The sequence below is a fragment of the Phycodurus eques genome, chromosome 3, assembly GCF_024500275.1.
Source record: "Phycodurus eques isolate BA_2022a chromosome 3, UOR_Pequ_1.1, whole genome shotgun sequence".
In the NCBI taxonomy this organism is placed as follows: domain Eukaryota; kingdom Metazoa; phylum Chordata; class Actinopteri; order Syngnathiformes; family Syngnathidae; genus Phycodurus; species Phycodurus eques.
The window spans coordinates 23,630,001-23,643,309 of record NC_084527.1 but is presented as its reverse complement, the minus strand read 5'-3'; the positions used below and the strand labels follow the sequence as shown (position 1 = coordinate 23,643,309).

The following is a 13,309-nucleotide window of genomic DNA, read 5'->3' as shown; positions in this document are numbered from 1 at the left end:
TTTAAATCTCTTAATCTGTTTTTTTTTTTTTAATTTCAGAAATATATCTTTAATCTCGAAAATAAGTATTATTTTAGTTAGATTACTACTTTGACTTGCAATTGTATTGTATCTGGAGTATTTCCTTACTATCTTTATCTCAAGATTTATTTAGACTGTGTTTTGTGGATTATCTGTGTTGATCTCTTATTTACACAGACCCGTCTTTTCCTTCATAAAACGACTTCAAGGAGACCATGTCCATCCGTATGAGCGGGTGGGCTACATACAGTACAGTACTGCATGTCTATTTGTGTCCTGGTAAATGGGTTAGGGTGGACCAGAATAATCTCTGTGGCTCCCAGTGAAGAGTTTTGGTATAAATACACTTTGATAGGACCAAGGAAGCAGATGATGTCTCTACGATAGCGTCTGAATTAATCATCTCGCTCTTCAAGTCTATTTATGAGGCAGGGACTTTTTTTCCCCTCTTTTTGAGCCAAAAGATTATTCATCTAAGGAGACCTCCAGCGACTGTTATGTGATCCAGAATCTTGATGTTGAAGCTTTATACCATCCAACCTAACTAGATGGGTTACCAGGAACAGGAAGTAAACATGATGGGACCAAAGTTAGCCTGAAGGAAATGGAAGCATATTGGATTTTATTTCTGTGGAAACAGCATAAAGTGGGATTTGTTCAGGCCCACCTAGTTTCTCGGTTAGACAGACTGCCAAGGACATTGACGAAACAGAAAGTAGACAGGAAAAGAGTGGTTTGTCATAAGGCAATGGCAATGGCAATGGCAGATTTTACCACTTGGCAAACAGCGTAGTGTGAAATTAGTTCAGGCCCAACTAGTTTCTTACGTCATCAGGCTGCCAGGAGCAGATAGCAAACATGAAGAGAGAGAATGTTTTTTTACAGTGATGGGACTGTAGTGTTTTTTTTTTTTTCCACTTTGGCAACAACAGACGGTGGGATTTGTTCAGGTTCTGACTAGTTTCCTGCTTAGTTGGGCTGCCAAGCCAATCCAGAGCAGAAAGTAAACAGGAAGAGAGCAAAGTTTGTCTTAAGGTAATGGAAGCATCTTGGATTTTACCATATGGCTAACAGAAGACAGTAGTATTCATTCAGGCCTAATAATTTCCTACCGAGATGGACAGCATCCTAGGAATGGAAACAAACCGAAAGAGAGCAAAATTTATCTCAAAGCAATGGAAGCATAGGGTATTACCACTTACCAAACAGCAGATGGTGGGATTCATTAAGGCATAACTAATTTCCTGCCTAGACAGGCTGCCAGGAACAGAAAATAAACAAAAAGAGACTGAAAGTTTCTCATAAGATAATAGAAGTTTAGTTAATGTTACAACTCGGCAGCCAGCATACTGTGGCCCCAACGTCAGGCCCAATTTACTAGACAGACTTACTAAGGAACAGATAGTAAACAGGAACTTTGAGGCAAATATTTTTGCTGCCAACATTTTGGGACTTCTGGGAACTTCATGGGAGCTGATGTACTCGAGCGTGAAGCTGGCGATGTTTTCTAATTCAGACCCATTCAGCTATTTGCTTTGAATACATCGGCGAATGTTAAACATCCGTCATTCGGCCTCGTCTTTTCACTGTTGCTCAGACGAGAAACAAGCGTGAAATCATACGCATTGATAAAGTGACCAAACCGGTGCAAATGAGCGCATCAGGACTGAATTTAAGTTGACGCCGACTTTTGTCAGGAGCTAAAAGATTGGATATCGGGTTTGTCTTTTTTGTTCGTCCACAAAAGGAGCGTGACTGTCCCATCTGGTGCGTTCACAAACATGAGGCTAATCGGAGCTGTTCGCAGACGGTGTTCGCATGCTTATCATGCTTGAAATGATGCTGAAAGGATACTGCAACCAACGGGCTATGATATTCATTCAGGCCCAACTACTTTCCTGCCTCGATGTGCTGCTAAGCAAATCGTAATGGAAAACACATTTGGAGGAGAGCCAAGTTATTCTGAAGGCCCTTAAAGCATTGTGGATTTTACTACTTTGTAACGATCAGATGGCACAGCCAACTAATTTCCTGCCTAAACTGGCTGCCAAGCAAACTTTTATTCTTGTACTGTTTAGAAATGTGTACTCAGGCGTTCCTCAACAAAACGTCCCAACTTCATTGGAATTGGGGTTGTACTTCTGATCGGTGTGGCAAAAGGAATATTCTTCTCCTGTGAATCTGAATGAAATTCCATTTGTGTTCGACATGTTTATTCCAATTGAGGTGTTTATATGGTTTTCATTTGGTTTGGGCTTCTAAACTGATTATAATCGAAATAGGAGGCTCCATGCAAACCAAGATAGTCTTGCAGCTCTTTATTCTTTATTTCAGACAAAGGGGGATCCATATCACAGAATGATGGAAAACTATATAATAGAGGAATAAAAATCATGATTTTAAAAGCAAAAAGTAAAATAACAAATTACAAAAATAAGGGCAGGCCTTATTTTTCATGATTTCAGAGACATTAAAAAACAACAATATTATTGGTTATCATTACAGTTTTGGGGAAAATATATCGTCTTAATCATCTAAAACATTAAAGTGGGGAAACTGCAAAAAAAATGAGAATTTGACAAGGGGCAAATGCTTTTTCACGTCACTGTAAGTTTTGCCGTATTAGTTCGAAGACCTTATACACTACATTATGTACTTTTTATAAGTCTTTCGACTTGGTGAAACATCATGTGGCTCATTCTCTCATCAGTAAATGTAGACGATTGCATTTTTGTCATCATGAGACAGTTTGCTGTTTAGTGTAAGTGCTGCTCTGTGAGCATGAAAATCATGAACAATACATTCTGTGCGTTTACTCAATCATTCGAATAGGTGAAGAAGCATATGGTACAATACCCATGATTATTCTAGTAAATGTGGAGATTTGTATCTTTGCGATCACGAGGCAACTCAGTGTTCAAGACCTTGTACATTACATTTTGTACTATTGCTCCATACAGATAATAATGTCCTTGTCTTTCGATTTTGGTGAAGCAGCAAGTGGCTCATTGAAGAAGGTATTCTTTTGTAATTATAAATAATTACAATATATCTTTGTTATCAGGCGGCAGCTCAATGTTTATTATAAATGCTGTCATCGTAGTCCTTTCACACTTATTGTAAGCAATTGAATGTTTGTTGAGCTGTTTTTTTCCCAATGAAATTGCAGACATACGCAGATGCGTTGTCTGAGCCGCTGGTTTCCTAAATGAAGCGGGAGACAGAAATTATCTTCAGGGGGAGGATTGAAACGAACCTTGGACGACGTTTAATCAACACAGCCTGGGTACGGGTCCCCGGAGGGGACAATCTAATTGGGTGGTGGCTGCAAAAGGCCTTTAACACTCGCACTTTAATGCTCCCCTGGTGTCGGGGTCCAGTAATAGCGGCTTGGTGGTCCGTGTTTGCGGTCAACTTTTGGGGTCAATTCCATTTTGCAGCAGGGAAGGAATTGGAATGCAGTCCTCTGGAGACTTTGTCCCGAATGGTTTGACTTTCTCACCTACTGTTCACCGCGACGCTAATTTGACACCACTGAGGTGTAGCAGGAAAACTATTTGTGAACGGGGGGCATATTATTAACCCTGGACCTCACTATGCCGTTAGACTGCTTCCGCATCTTTGATGGCATAATTTCTCCGGGTTTCCTCCCACATTCCAAAAACATGCGTGGTAGGTTGATTGAAGACTCTAAATTGCCCGTAGGTAAGAATGTGAGTGTTGATGTTTCCAGAGTTGTTCACGATCTAGCGCTCCTACTTCAAATTTTAGCCTGCAACTCAAAACACAAAATCAGCTGAGTGACGGCTTGCTTTTCAAAATTCTTCAAAGTCTGGTCACTTATAAGTGCAGGTACCACTGTACATTCATATACAGTATTGGAAAAGGATGGTTAAAACTCCAGAAATGGCAGCTGTGAACAAGCGGTTACGATTGCGGCAAATTCTCGATGGAGTTCATTCCCCTAAGGCATCATTAATTATAGAAATGAGCCAGTAAAGGGGAAGTTAATGTGATGATATGTTCTATTTATTTACGCGGCAACATGGGTTTAATTGCATGTTTGAGGATGGACATCTGTGCACACAGGTGCTATTTGGCAGGGTAAAATGTACATAAAGATCCAAATGGAGATGGGTTATTACACATTATTACCCGATGTAAAGTGTTAAAAATAGTTTGAAAATAAATCTATTAACTTAAATCTATTCCTGTCATGCAGCATTATGTCACCTCGAGATTGAAAGCCTGCAGGTTTTTTTGTTTCATTATTATTATTTTTTTTTTTATAGACAATAAGTGAAAGTAGCTAGGTTATATACATTTGAGTGTAAATGGATCAATGTCATGCTTCAGTGCAAAAGGAACTGGTCAGCCACGAAGGTAACTGAATGCAGATTCATTTTCCACCTGTAATACTATTTTGACCAATGACACCGTAATAAATTAGTGATCGAACATGATTTTAGGGTAGTGTTGTGTTGATGTCGGTGCACAATGGTATAATCATAGCAATTTAAGGTATACGACCAACTTGAACAATGCAGTTTAGTAACTCAACTAACTCCTCCTGCGGTGTTTAGTAACTCGAGAAAAATTGCACTTTTTGGATTTCCTGAAAAGTAGTTATTTTGGAGATGCGAGAATTCTGCCTGACAGTAACAATATATTGCATTGCTCATATATTATTAAATAAAAATATTGCCCTATCAATTGATTAAAAAAAAAGAGCAATTCTGAAGGTTCTGAACCCGTTTCCATTTTAATGATGTATCAAGGAGTGTTTGTAAGCACAAGAAATAGCAGATAAAGTGACGTTTTCCCGTGTTCCATCATTGTTTTCCTCTTGTTTTTTTTCTGACAGGACAAGTCAACGTGGCGACCACAGTCATGTCAGGGGTGTACGTGCTATGACAACGTGGTCATCTGCGCAGCCATCCAATGTGCCAACCCACAGTGCGACTTCCAGCGGGTAAGCTGACCAATCCTGTACTTTTTCTTTCAAATGAAAAAACTAAAAAGCAAAAAAACAAAGCATCATGTTTAAAGATAAAATAACGTAGAAACGACACTGTACGACACAGCACGTGTCTTTCGGAAGTGATATTGTTGTAAACTTCACTTAATGTACAAACCCAAATTCCAGTGAAGTTGGGACATTGTGTCAAATTTACATAAAAACAGAATACAATGATTTGCAAATCCTTTTCAACGTACATTCAATTGAATACACTACAAAGAAAACATTTAATGTTCAAACTGATCAACTTGTTTTGCAAACGTCCGCATGCTGAGCTTTAATTTGATGCCTGCAACACGTTCCAAAAAAGTCGAGACAGGGGCATGTTTACCGCTGTGGTACATCATCTTTTTTTTTCACAACACTCAATAAGCGTTTGGGAACTGAGGACACTCATTTTTGTTAGGTGGAATTTGTTCCCCCTCTTGCTTGATGTACAATTCTGTTCATTGTCATATTTTGTGCTTCATAATGCGGCACACATTTTCAATGGAAGACAGGTCTGGACTACTGGCAGGCCGGTCTAGTACTCGCACTCTTTTACTACGAAGCCATGCTGTTGAAACACGTGCAGAATGTGGCTTGACTTTGTCTTGCGAAAATATGAAAAAAGGAGCCAAGCCCAGAGTCAGAAGTGTCACTGTGTGGCCCAGTGATGCAGTCTCTGTGCTCCAAGACTGTTTCAGTGCTGCAAGGCTGCAGGTCCTGACAACAGCTGGCAGAAGAACTAGCAGCCATTTTTAACACCTCACTCCAATTCAACCTCACTCCACTCCAACCTCACTCCACAATGACAGGTCTGAATGACTATTGGCCAGTAGCTCTCACTCCAATAGTCATGAAATGCTTTGAGAAGTTGATCATGGCACGGATCAAAAACTCCATCGAGGTCACTGTGGAACCGCACCAGTACTCATACAGGAAGAACCGCTCCACTGATGATGCCATCTTATCAGCCCCCACCCACCTGGAGATGAAGAACTCCTACGTCCGCCTGCTCTTCCTGGTTTTCACCTCCACCTTCAACGACCTCAGAAGCTAGACCAAGATCAGGGCAAAAAATTGACCAATATCTAAACAAGGCCTAGATCAATACTTAAGTGTCTCCTCTCAGCTTCATAATTGTTCGGTTTGGTCTGGTTTCATGTTAATTACAGCTGACTAATCAACATGGATGGGAGGTTAATTGAAGACTCTAAACTGCCCGTAGGTGTGAATGTGAGTGTGAATGGTTGTTTGTTCATAATGTATGTGCCCTGCGATTGGCTGATGACCAGTTTAGGGTGTACCCCGGCTCTCCCCCGAAGATAGCTGCGACAGGCTCCAGCACGTCCACGACCCTAGTGAGGATAAGCGGTATTAAAAATTAAGGAATTTATAACCCAAAAAATCGGACATCCTGTTGCAGGGCAGTATCTTTTTGTTGTTTTGGCAAAAATTCTTGAGACGTCAACATTAGTCAATAATGCAATATAGCATTTAATGTTGTTTGTGTGTTGTCCAAAGGGCGAGCGCTTGAGGATTCCTGCCGATCAATGCTGCCCAGAGTGCGTCTCCTCTGTCAATGACTCGTGCAACTACCAGGGCGTCACTTACGCTGTAAGACCCAACAACATTTGATGAGTTATATCTGCTCATTCTTACATATTCCTGTGTGGTTTCGTCTGGTTCTCTCAGCATGACAGTCAGTGGAGTCCTACGCCTTGTACACTATGCGAGTGCTCCAGAGGAGTGGGGTCCTGTGCCCCCCACCGCTGCCCCACCCTCAGTTGCCCCGACAACCACAGCCCCTACACCCCGGCTGGAGAATGCTGCCCGAAATGCTCTCGCACTGGAGGTAAGTGGTAGAAGGCAGAAACTAGCATTGTGGAAAATTAGGAAGTTGCACATTTCAGATCTCTGTGATGAAAGATTTTGATTCTGATTTTTTCATTTCCATAAGTCACAAAATGTCTTTCATGTTGCAAAGTTAAACTGGCTTAAGGGGCTGAATTTTCTAGCACGTTGGTAAGACTCCTGAAAATAGCCCAAATGACCCTAGGACCACGGAAAATGGCTGAAATAAATGGCCATTTCAAACCTAAAGGGCAGACTTTCTGTTAGTTTAACAACATGGGTGTTTGAGAAATTTTAGGGGTCTATTCATGATAGGGTGGCACGGTCACCGACTGTTAGCACATCTGCCTCACAGTTCTGAGGACCACGGTTAAAATCCAGGCCCCGCCTGTGTGGAGTTTGCATGTTCTCCCCGTGCCTTTGTGGGCTTTCTCCGGGTCCTCCGGTTTCCTCCCACATCCAGAAAACATGCATGGTAGTTTAATTGAAGACTCTAAATTGCCCCTCGGTGTGAATATGCGTGTGAATGGTTATTTGTTTATATGTGCCCTGTGATTGGCTGGCGACCAGTTCAGGGTGTACACCGCCTCTCACCCGAAGATAGCTCCACACAGGCGGGGCCGGGGATTGAACCCCGGTCCTCAGTACTGTGAGGCAGACGCTCTAACCAGTCTTCCACCGTGCCCCCATGTACACCATGGTAAAAAAAAAATTGAGCCCTGCCCCTAATATTCTAGCCTTAGTGCCATTCCACCTGCTCTCCTGGGCACACAACATATCAACCTTTCTCGTAATCATCATGTCAACCAACTCCCGAGCTTTTCTGTCATTAGTCCCCACATTTAGTTCTAGCCTTTGTGCTTTCCTCTTCTACTTCTGCAAAAGAACCCACTTTCCACCTCCCCTTCGTCTTCGACTTACAGTAGCTGAATTTCCACCTGTAGGTTAACAGCGCTGGTGGCGGATGTTGTTAACTCAAGCCATGACCGATCGGGATGGAATTCTTTGGATGAACTCAAGATAGACATGCCTACTAAATTTCATCTTGCTAAGTGAAACTGGCTTCAAGGGCTAAATTTTCAAACAATTCAAGGACCTTGAAAATTTACTGAATGACCCCATAAAGGCCACTTTGAAGCCAAGTTGCAGATTTCTGTGTTTTCGACCATGGACTGTGGAGACTTTTTTGTGGGTCTACTCATGATAGACATGCCTACCAAATTTCATGTTGCTAAGTAAAAATGACTTCAGGGTATGGGTGCACAATATGGCCCAAAACCAATAGCTCATTATTTTTAGGCTAGATAGCGATGCACGATATAAATTTCAATATTCTGATTTCTCCTGTGACTCACTAAATAAATGTTAAAATCATCCCTTTTATTCATAAAATGAAACCAAGATAATAAATCAAGGTGCGCAGGAATTATCTGGATGGGCTGGGAATGTCTGCTACTTACTGTGAGAGGTGCACCAGCAGAGAGTGAAAGAAGAAAACATTACATGAGGTGGTCACGATATAGTCATTTTATACATGTCAAGTGCAAAAACCCACGATATATCAAGTATATTTGATATAGCCCCCACACCTACTTCAGGGGCTGAATTTTAAAATAATCCAAAGGTACCCGGAAATGGACAAAAACACCCCATAGTGGCCACTTTGAAGCAAAATGGCAGACTTCCCGTGTCTTTTAGGCCATGGCTTCTTAGACTTTTTTTGTGGGTCTACTCATGACAGACAAACCGTACCTACCAAATTCCATGTTTCTCATTACCATGTTGTTGTGTGTTTGTCTGTCAGAGTCTTGCTCCTGGCAGGGTTCGGAGTACAGGGACGACGAGGAGTGGCAATCCAGCCAGTGTTCCAGATGCGTTTGCCACAGTGGGGACGTCCGATGCTCGGTGGCTGAGTGTCCGCAAGTGGCCTGCAAACCTGTGAGTCTCGACCACAACCTCCCATAGCCCCTTTCACTCTTTCATGGCCATCAGAAGGATAGAATAGAAAGCCTTTATTGTCATTGTTTGATGCAGATATAACAAAATTGGGGAGCATCTCTAAGTTTGTGTTTCTTCCCCCCCCCCAAAAAAAAAACACACTCCACAATGAACCCGATTTATCGCGGGTCCCCGCGACAGTTGAAAATCTGCGATACAGAAACAACTTGAACTACACAATAGAAGACAAATACTGTAAACACTATAAAACTACACTTAGACAAGACGCTACACTTAGACAAGGTTAAAACAAAGTATGTGGTGAATAAATAACAGTAAGGCACAGTCGAGTAATTACTACAAAGTACAAGCCATTCGCAGCCATTGGTTGACATATGCTCTCCTTCAGAATGAGAACTTGGTGATCCAGCCTGGTCACTGCTGTCCTCAGTGCGTCTCCAACCCATGCTTGTCTGCTGGGAAGCAGTACCAGGTAAAGTCACTTCATTTGGTACACCTCATGATATCCAATAGGACAATCTAACGCGTCTGTCTGTGTGTCGACAGCACGGTGAGCAGTGGCAAAAGGACGCCTGCACCACATGTGTGTGCGAGCGTGGTCAGTCCAAATGTCACACACACACCTGCCTGCCTGTCACCTGCGATAAGGTGAATGTGTACACACTGATTGCAAAAACAAACAAAAAAAACACAGACACATAGAGGTGTGAGTCGAAACAGGAGGTTAGGCGGTGAAAAGCAGACAATTGTTTGTCCCGCAAAGTACATTGATCAACATGTATACACTTATGCAGACACACACACACACACAAGTTTGTGCAACTCACCTTTGTGGCACTGGGGGCAGAACATGCTAGACACTGATCAGAATGTGATATACAGTAGTAGATGGAACGTGTTAGACAGTTACCAGTTTGTGCTCGACAGCTACAAGAAAATGCTCGTCAAGACCATTCTCGGTACGTGCTAGACACAACAGTTATCAGTATGCGCTAGGCAGTTACCAGAACATGCTAAACAAGACAGTTACCAGAATGTGCTAGACAGTTGCTGTAGCATCCTAGACAATTATCAGGGAACGCTGCACAGTGACCGGAATTCTAGACCATTCACACCTAACTAACTAACTTTTGAGATTTTTACTCAACGAGGTGTTACAGTACAGTTACAGCAAAGAGCTAGACAGTTACAATTACATGCCAAAATTTTAATAGTTATCGGATTATACTAGACAGTTACGAGTGTGTGCTAGATAGTTACCGGTATTTGCTGGACACTTACCGGAACATGCCAGACATCTACCAGAACATCTACCAGAACGTGCTATACGAGACAGTTACAGGAATGTGCTTGACAATACAGTTACCGACACGTGATAGACAGTTACTGGAATGTGCTAGCATTGAGCAGAATACAGTAGACAGCTATCGGAACTTACTAGATGGTTGCAGTAATGTTCTGGACAATTATTGGGGCATGCTAGACAGTTACCAGAATGTGTTAAAGAGTTACCAGAACATGTTAGACAGTTACCGCAAAACCAACTACCGTATTTTCACGACCATAAGGCGCACTTAAAAGTCTTAAATTTTCTCCAAAATGGACGGGGCGCCTTATAATGCGGCGCGCCTTATGTGTGCACCGAGTTTCAAAATCTGTAAATGTTGTTGTGTGATGAGCGCTCCGCTTGACTGACTGGGAGCATTTCCTGCCGACACGCTGCTTATATAGAGGAAAGGCGGACGTGACTGAGAACAGCATGCGGACGTAAAGGGAGAAGGGTGCACGTGAAGGAGGACGCTAAAGGCACGCCCCCAGTAGGTATATAGTGCCGGTATATGCAAACAACATCGGTTTGGCTAAGGACCCCTGAAAATGGCACCTACGAAGAGACACGCTTACGAAGCACAGTTTAAACTGCAAGCTGTCAGTTACGCGGAGGAACATGGGAATCGAGCAGCCGCGAGATAATTCAAGATCAACGAATCCATGGTTCGCAAGTGGAGGAAGCAGGAAAACGAGATTCGCCAAGTCAAGAAGACGAAGCTGAGTTTCCGCGGAAACAAGGCGAGGTGGCCCAAGTTGCAAGACCAACTCGAGCAATGGGTTAGTGATCAAAGAACAGCTGGGAGAAGCGTCTCTACAGTCACCATTTGACTGAAGGCAATAACGCTTGCAGAAGAAATGAAAATCGAATATTTTCAAGGAGGTCCGTCTTGGTGCTTTCGTTTTATGAAACGGCGGCATCCATCCATCCGGGCAAGGAATACCGTGGCGCCGCAATTTCTGGCGGATTAGAAGGAAAAGCCGGCCATCTTCCGCTCCTACTGCAGTAAAAAGATTGCAGACAAACACATCCAGCCCAACCACATCACCAACATGGACGAGGTGCCGCTCACTTTCGACATCCCAGTGAACCACACTGTAGAGAAGAAGGGGACCAGCACGGTAGCGATATGCACAACGGGGCACGAGAAGTCGGCTCATACTGTTGTGCTTGGTTACCAGGGTAATGGACAGAAACTGCCACCTATGGTGATTTTTAAGAGGAAGACGCTGCCTAAAGAAATGTTTCCAGTCGAAGTCATCGTTAAGGCCAATCAAAAGGGCTGGATGGACGAGGAGAAAATGAGAGAGTGGCTGAGTGAGGTCAAGAGACCGGATGTTTTTTTCCACGCGTCACAGTCCGTGTTGATCTGTGAGAAGTTTTTTCATTTGAAATGCGCGCCCATCTCACAGCCGCTGTGAGAAACCAAGTGCAACTAAGACTGGGAGACGACGCCGGGCGAGTTACGCCACCATATGTGAATGGATTGTGGATGCTTGGGCTAAGGTATCTGCTTTAACTGTTGTCCAAGCTTTCGCGAAAGCCGCATCATTGCTCAACAGCCTCCGGGCAACGAGACTGACTCTGAAAATGACGAGAGGGAACCCGGCGTGTTTGTTGGAGAACTTGCCCAGCTGTTCATTTTGGATACAGAAGGATTTGTGGATGAGGATTGATAAAAAAATAATGTGAGTTCATTGTTAAATACTTCAATAAAGTACAAGCGAACTCAGTTTTGCTCCCGCTGCCTTTTTAAAAACATTGTTTTAGCGTGCATGCATGCTACCATAAGTTTTAAGCTCGCGTATGTTTTACCATGCCTGCGCCCATTAATACGGTGCGCCTTATGTATGTGTTAAATACAGAAATAGACCCGTAACTGAGACTGCGCCTTTTAATACGGTGCGTCCTATGGTCGTGAAAATGCGGAAACTAAATTATCTGGTTTTGACAAACTGGGCGATGAGTAACATGAATTTGCCAGACAGTTACTGCAAAGTGCGAGAAAGTTACCGGAACATGCTAGACTAAATGGTAACGGATTGTGCTAGACACTGATCAGAATATGCTAGACAGCTATTAGAACATGCTTCACAGTTACCTGAAAGTGCTAGGCAGTTCCCAGTTAACTAAATTGTATATTTTCGACAAACTGGGCAATTACAAACTGGAATGTGCAAGACAGTTACGACAAAGTGCTAGACAGTTACCGGAACATGCTAGATACACTCCTAAATGTTCTAATCAGCTACCATAATGTCCTCGACAGTTACTTCCTAACTAAATTCTAATCGGTTTCAACAAACTGAGCGATGATAAACTACAATGTGCTAGATAGCTACAGAACTGCACACACACATATTGACACATTAACATATAATCTCTCTCACACTCTCTCTCGCGCTCTCTCTCTCTCTCGCTCTCTCTCTCTCTCACACACACACACACACACACACACACACACACACACACACACACACACACACACACACACATGGATTGACATTCAGCAGTGAGCAGATCCTCATACATTTGGATGCACACAGTGACTGCAAATAGATTGCAGTGCAAGACCTCGCAGAATTGTTTCTGTCTAACACACATGCGTATGCTTACACACACGCCCCAGTTGACACTTAATTCAGAGTTGTAAGCAAACTTGTCTGTAACAAGCAAATTCATTGCATTTTTCTGCTGTTAGGAGTGAGGAAGTCATAGAAAGACACACACTGACGTAAATGTAATTTAAAAAATGCAATTACACCAGCGAGGCAGTTATACATTTTGTCACATCACGACTGACATGGTAATATCCAGGGCATATTTTATTCATTCATAATTCCTAATTTTATTGATTGCATTATTTATCAAACTGCGGTGTCCAGACCAGGGGTTTGCAAGACAATGTGGGTTTGGAAAGATACCAAGAGTCCCTCCCTCAAACAGACTTCTTAGTTAGTTCATCATTCAGTCAGTTAGTCAGCCAGTTAGTTAGCCCGGTAGTCATTTTATTGATCAATTAGTTAGGTAGTTAGTTAGTCAGATGGTTAGTTGGATGGTAGTTCATTAATTGGTTGGTCAGTTATTCAGTTAGTTAGCTGGTTACTTGGTTATTAAATGTTAATGGATCAACAACCATGCCATTT

At 42.6% G+C, this 13,309-nt stretch overlaps 1 protein-coding gene across 1 annotated transcript in view; it reads left to right on the top strand.

The window, feature by feature from the left end:
- Nucleotides 1-13,309, top strand: part of fras1 (Fraser extracellular matrix complex subunit 1) — a 229,904-nt gene that overhangs the window by 55,596 nt on the left and 160,999 nt on the right. The window contains 6 exon segments of the mRNA XM_061672741.1: nucleotides 4,886-4,993; nucleotides 6,548-6,640; nucleotides 6,719-6,878; nucleotides 8,682-8,815; nucleotides 9,225-9,308; nucleotides 9,383-9,484. Of these exon segments, the coding sequence (XP_061528725.1) occupies nucleotides 4,886-4,993; nucleotides 6,548-6,640; nucleotides 6,719-6,878; nucleotides 8,682-8,815; nucleotides 9,225-9,308; nucleotides 9,383-9,484 (681 nt within the window).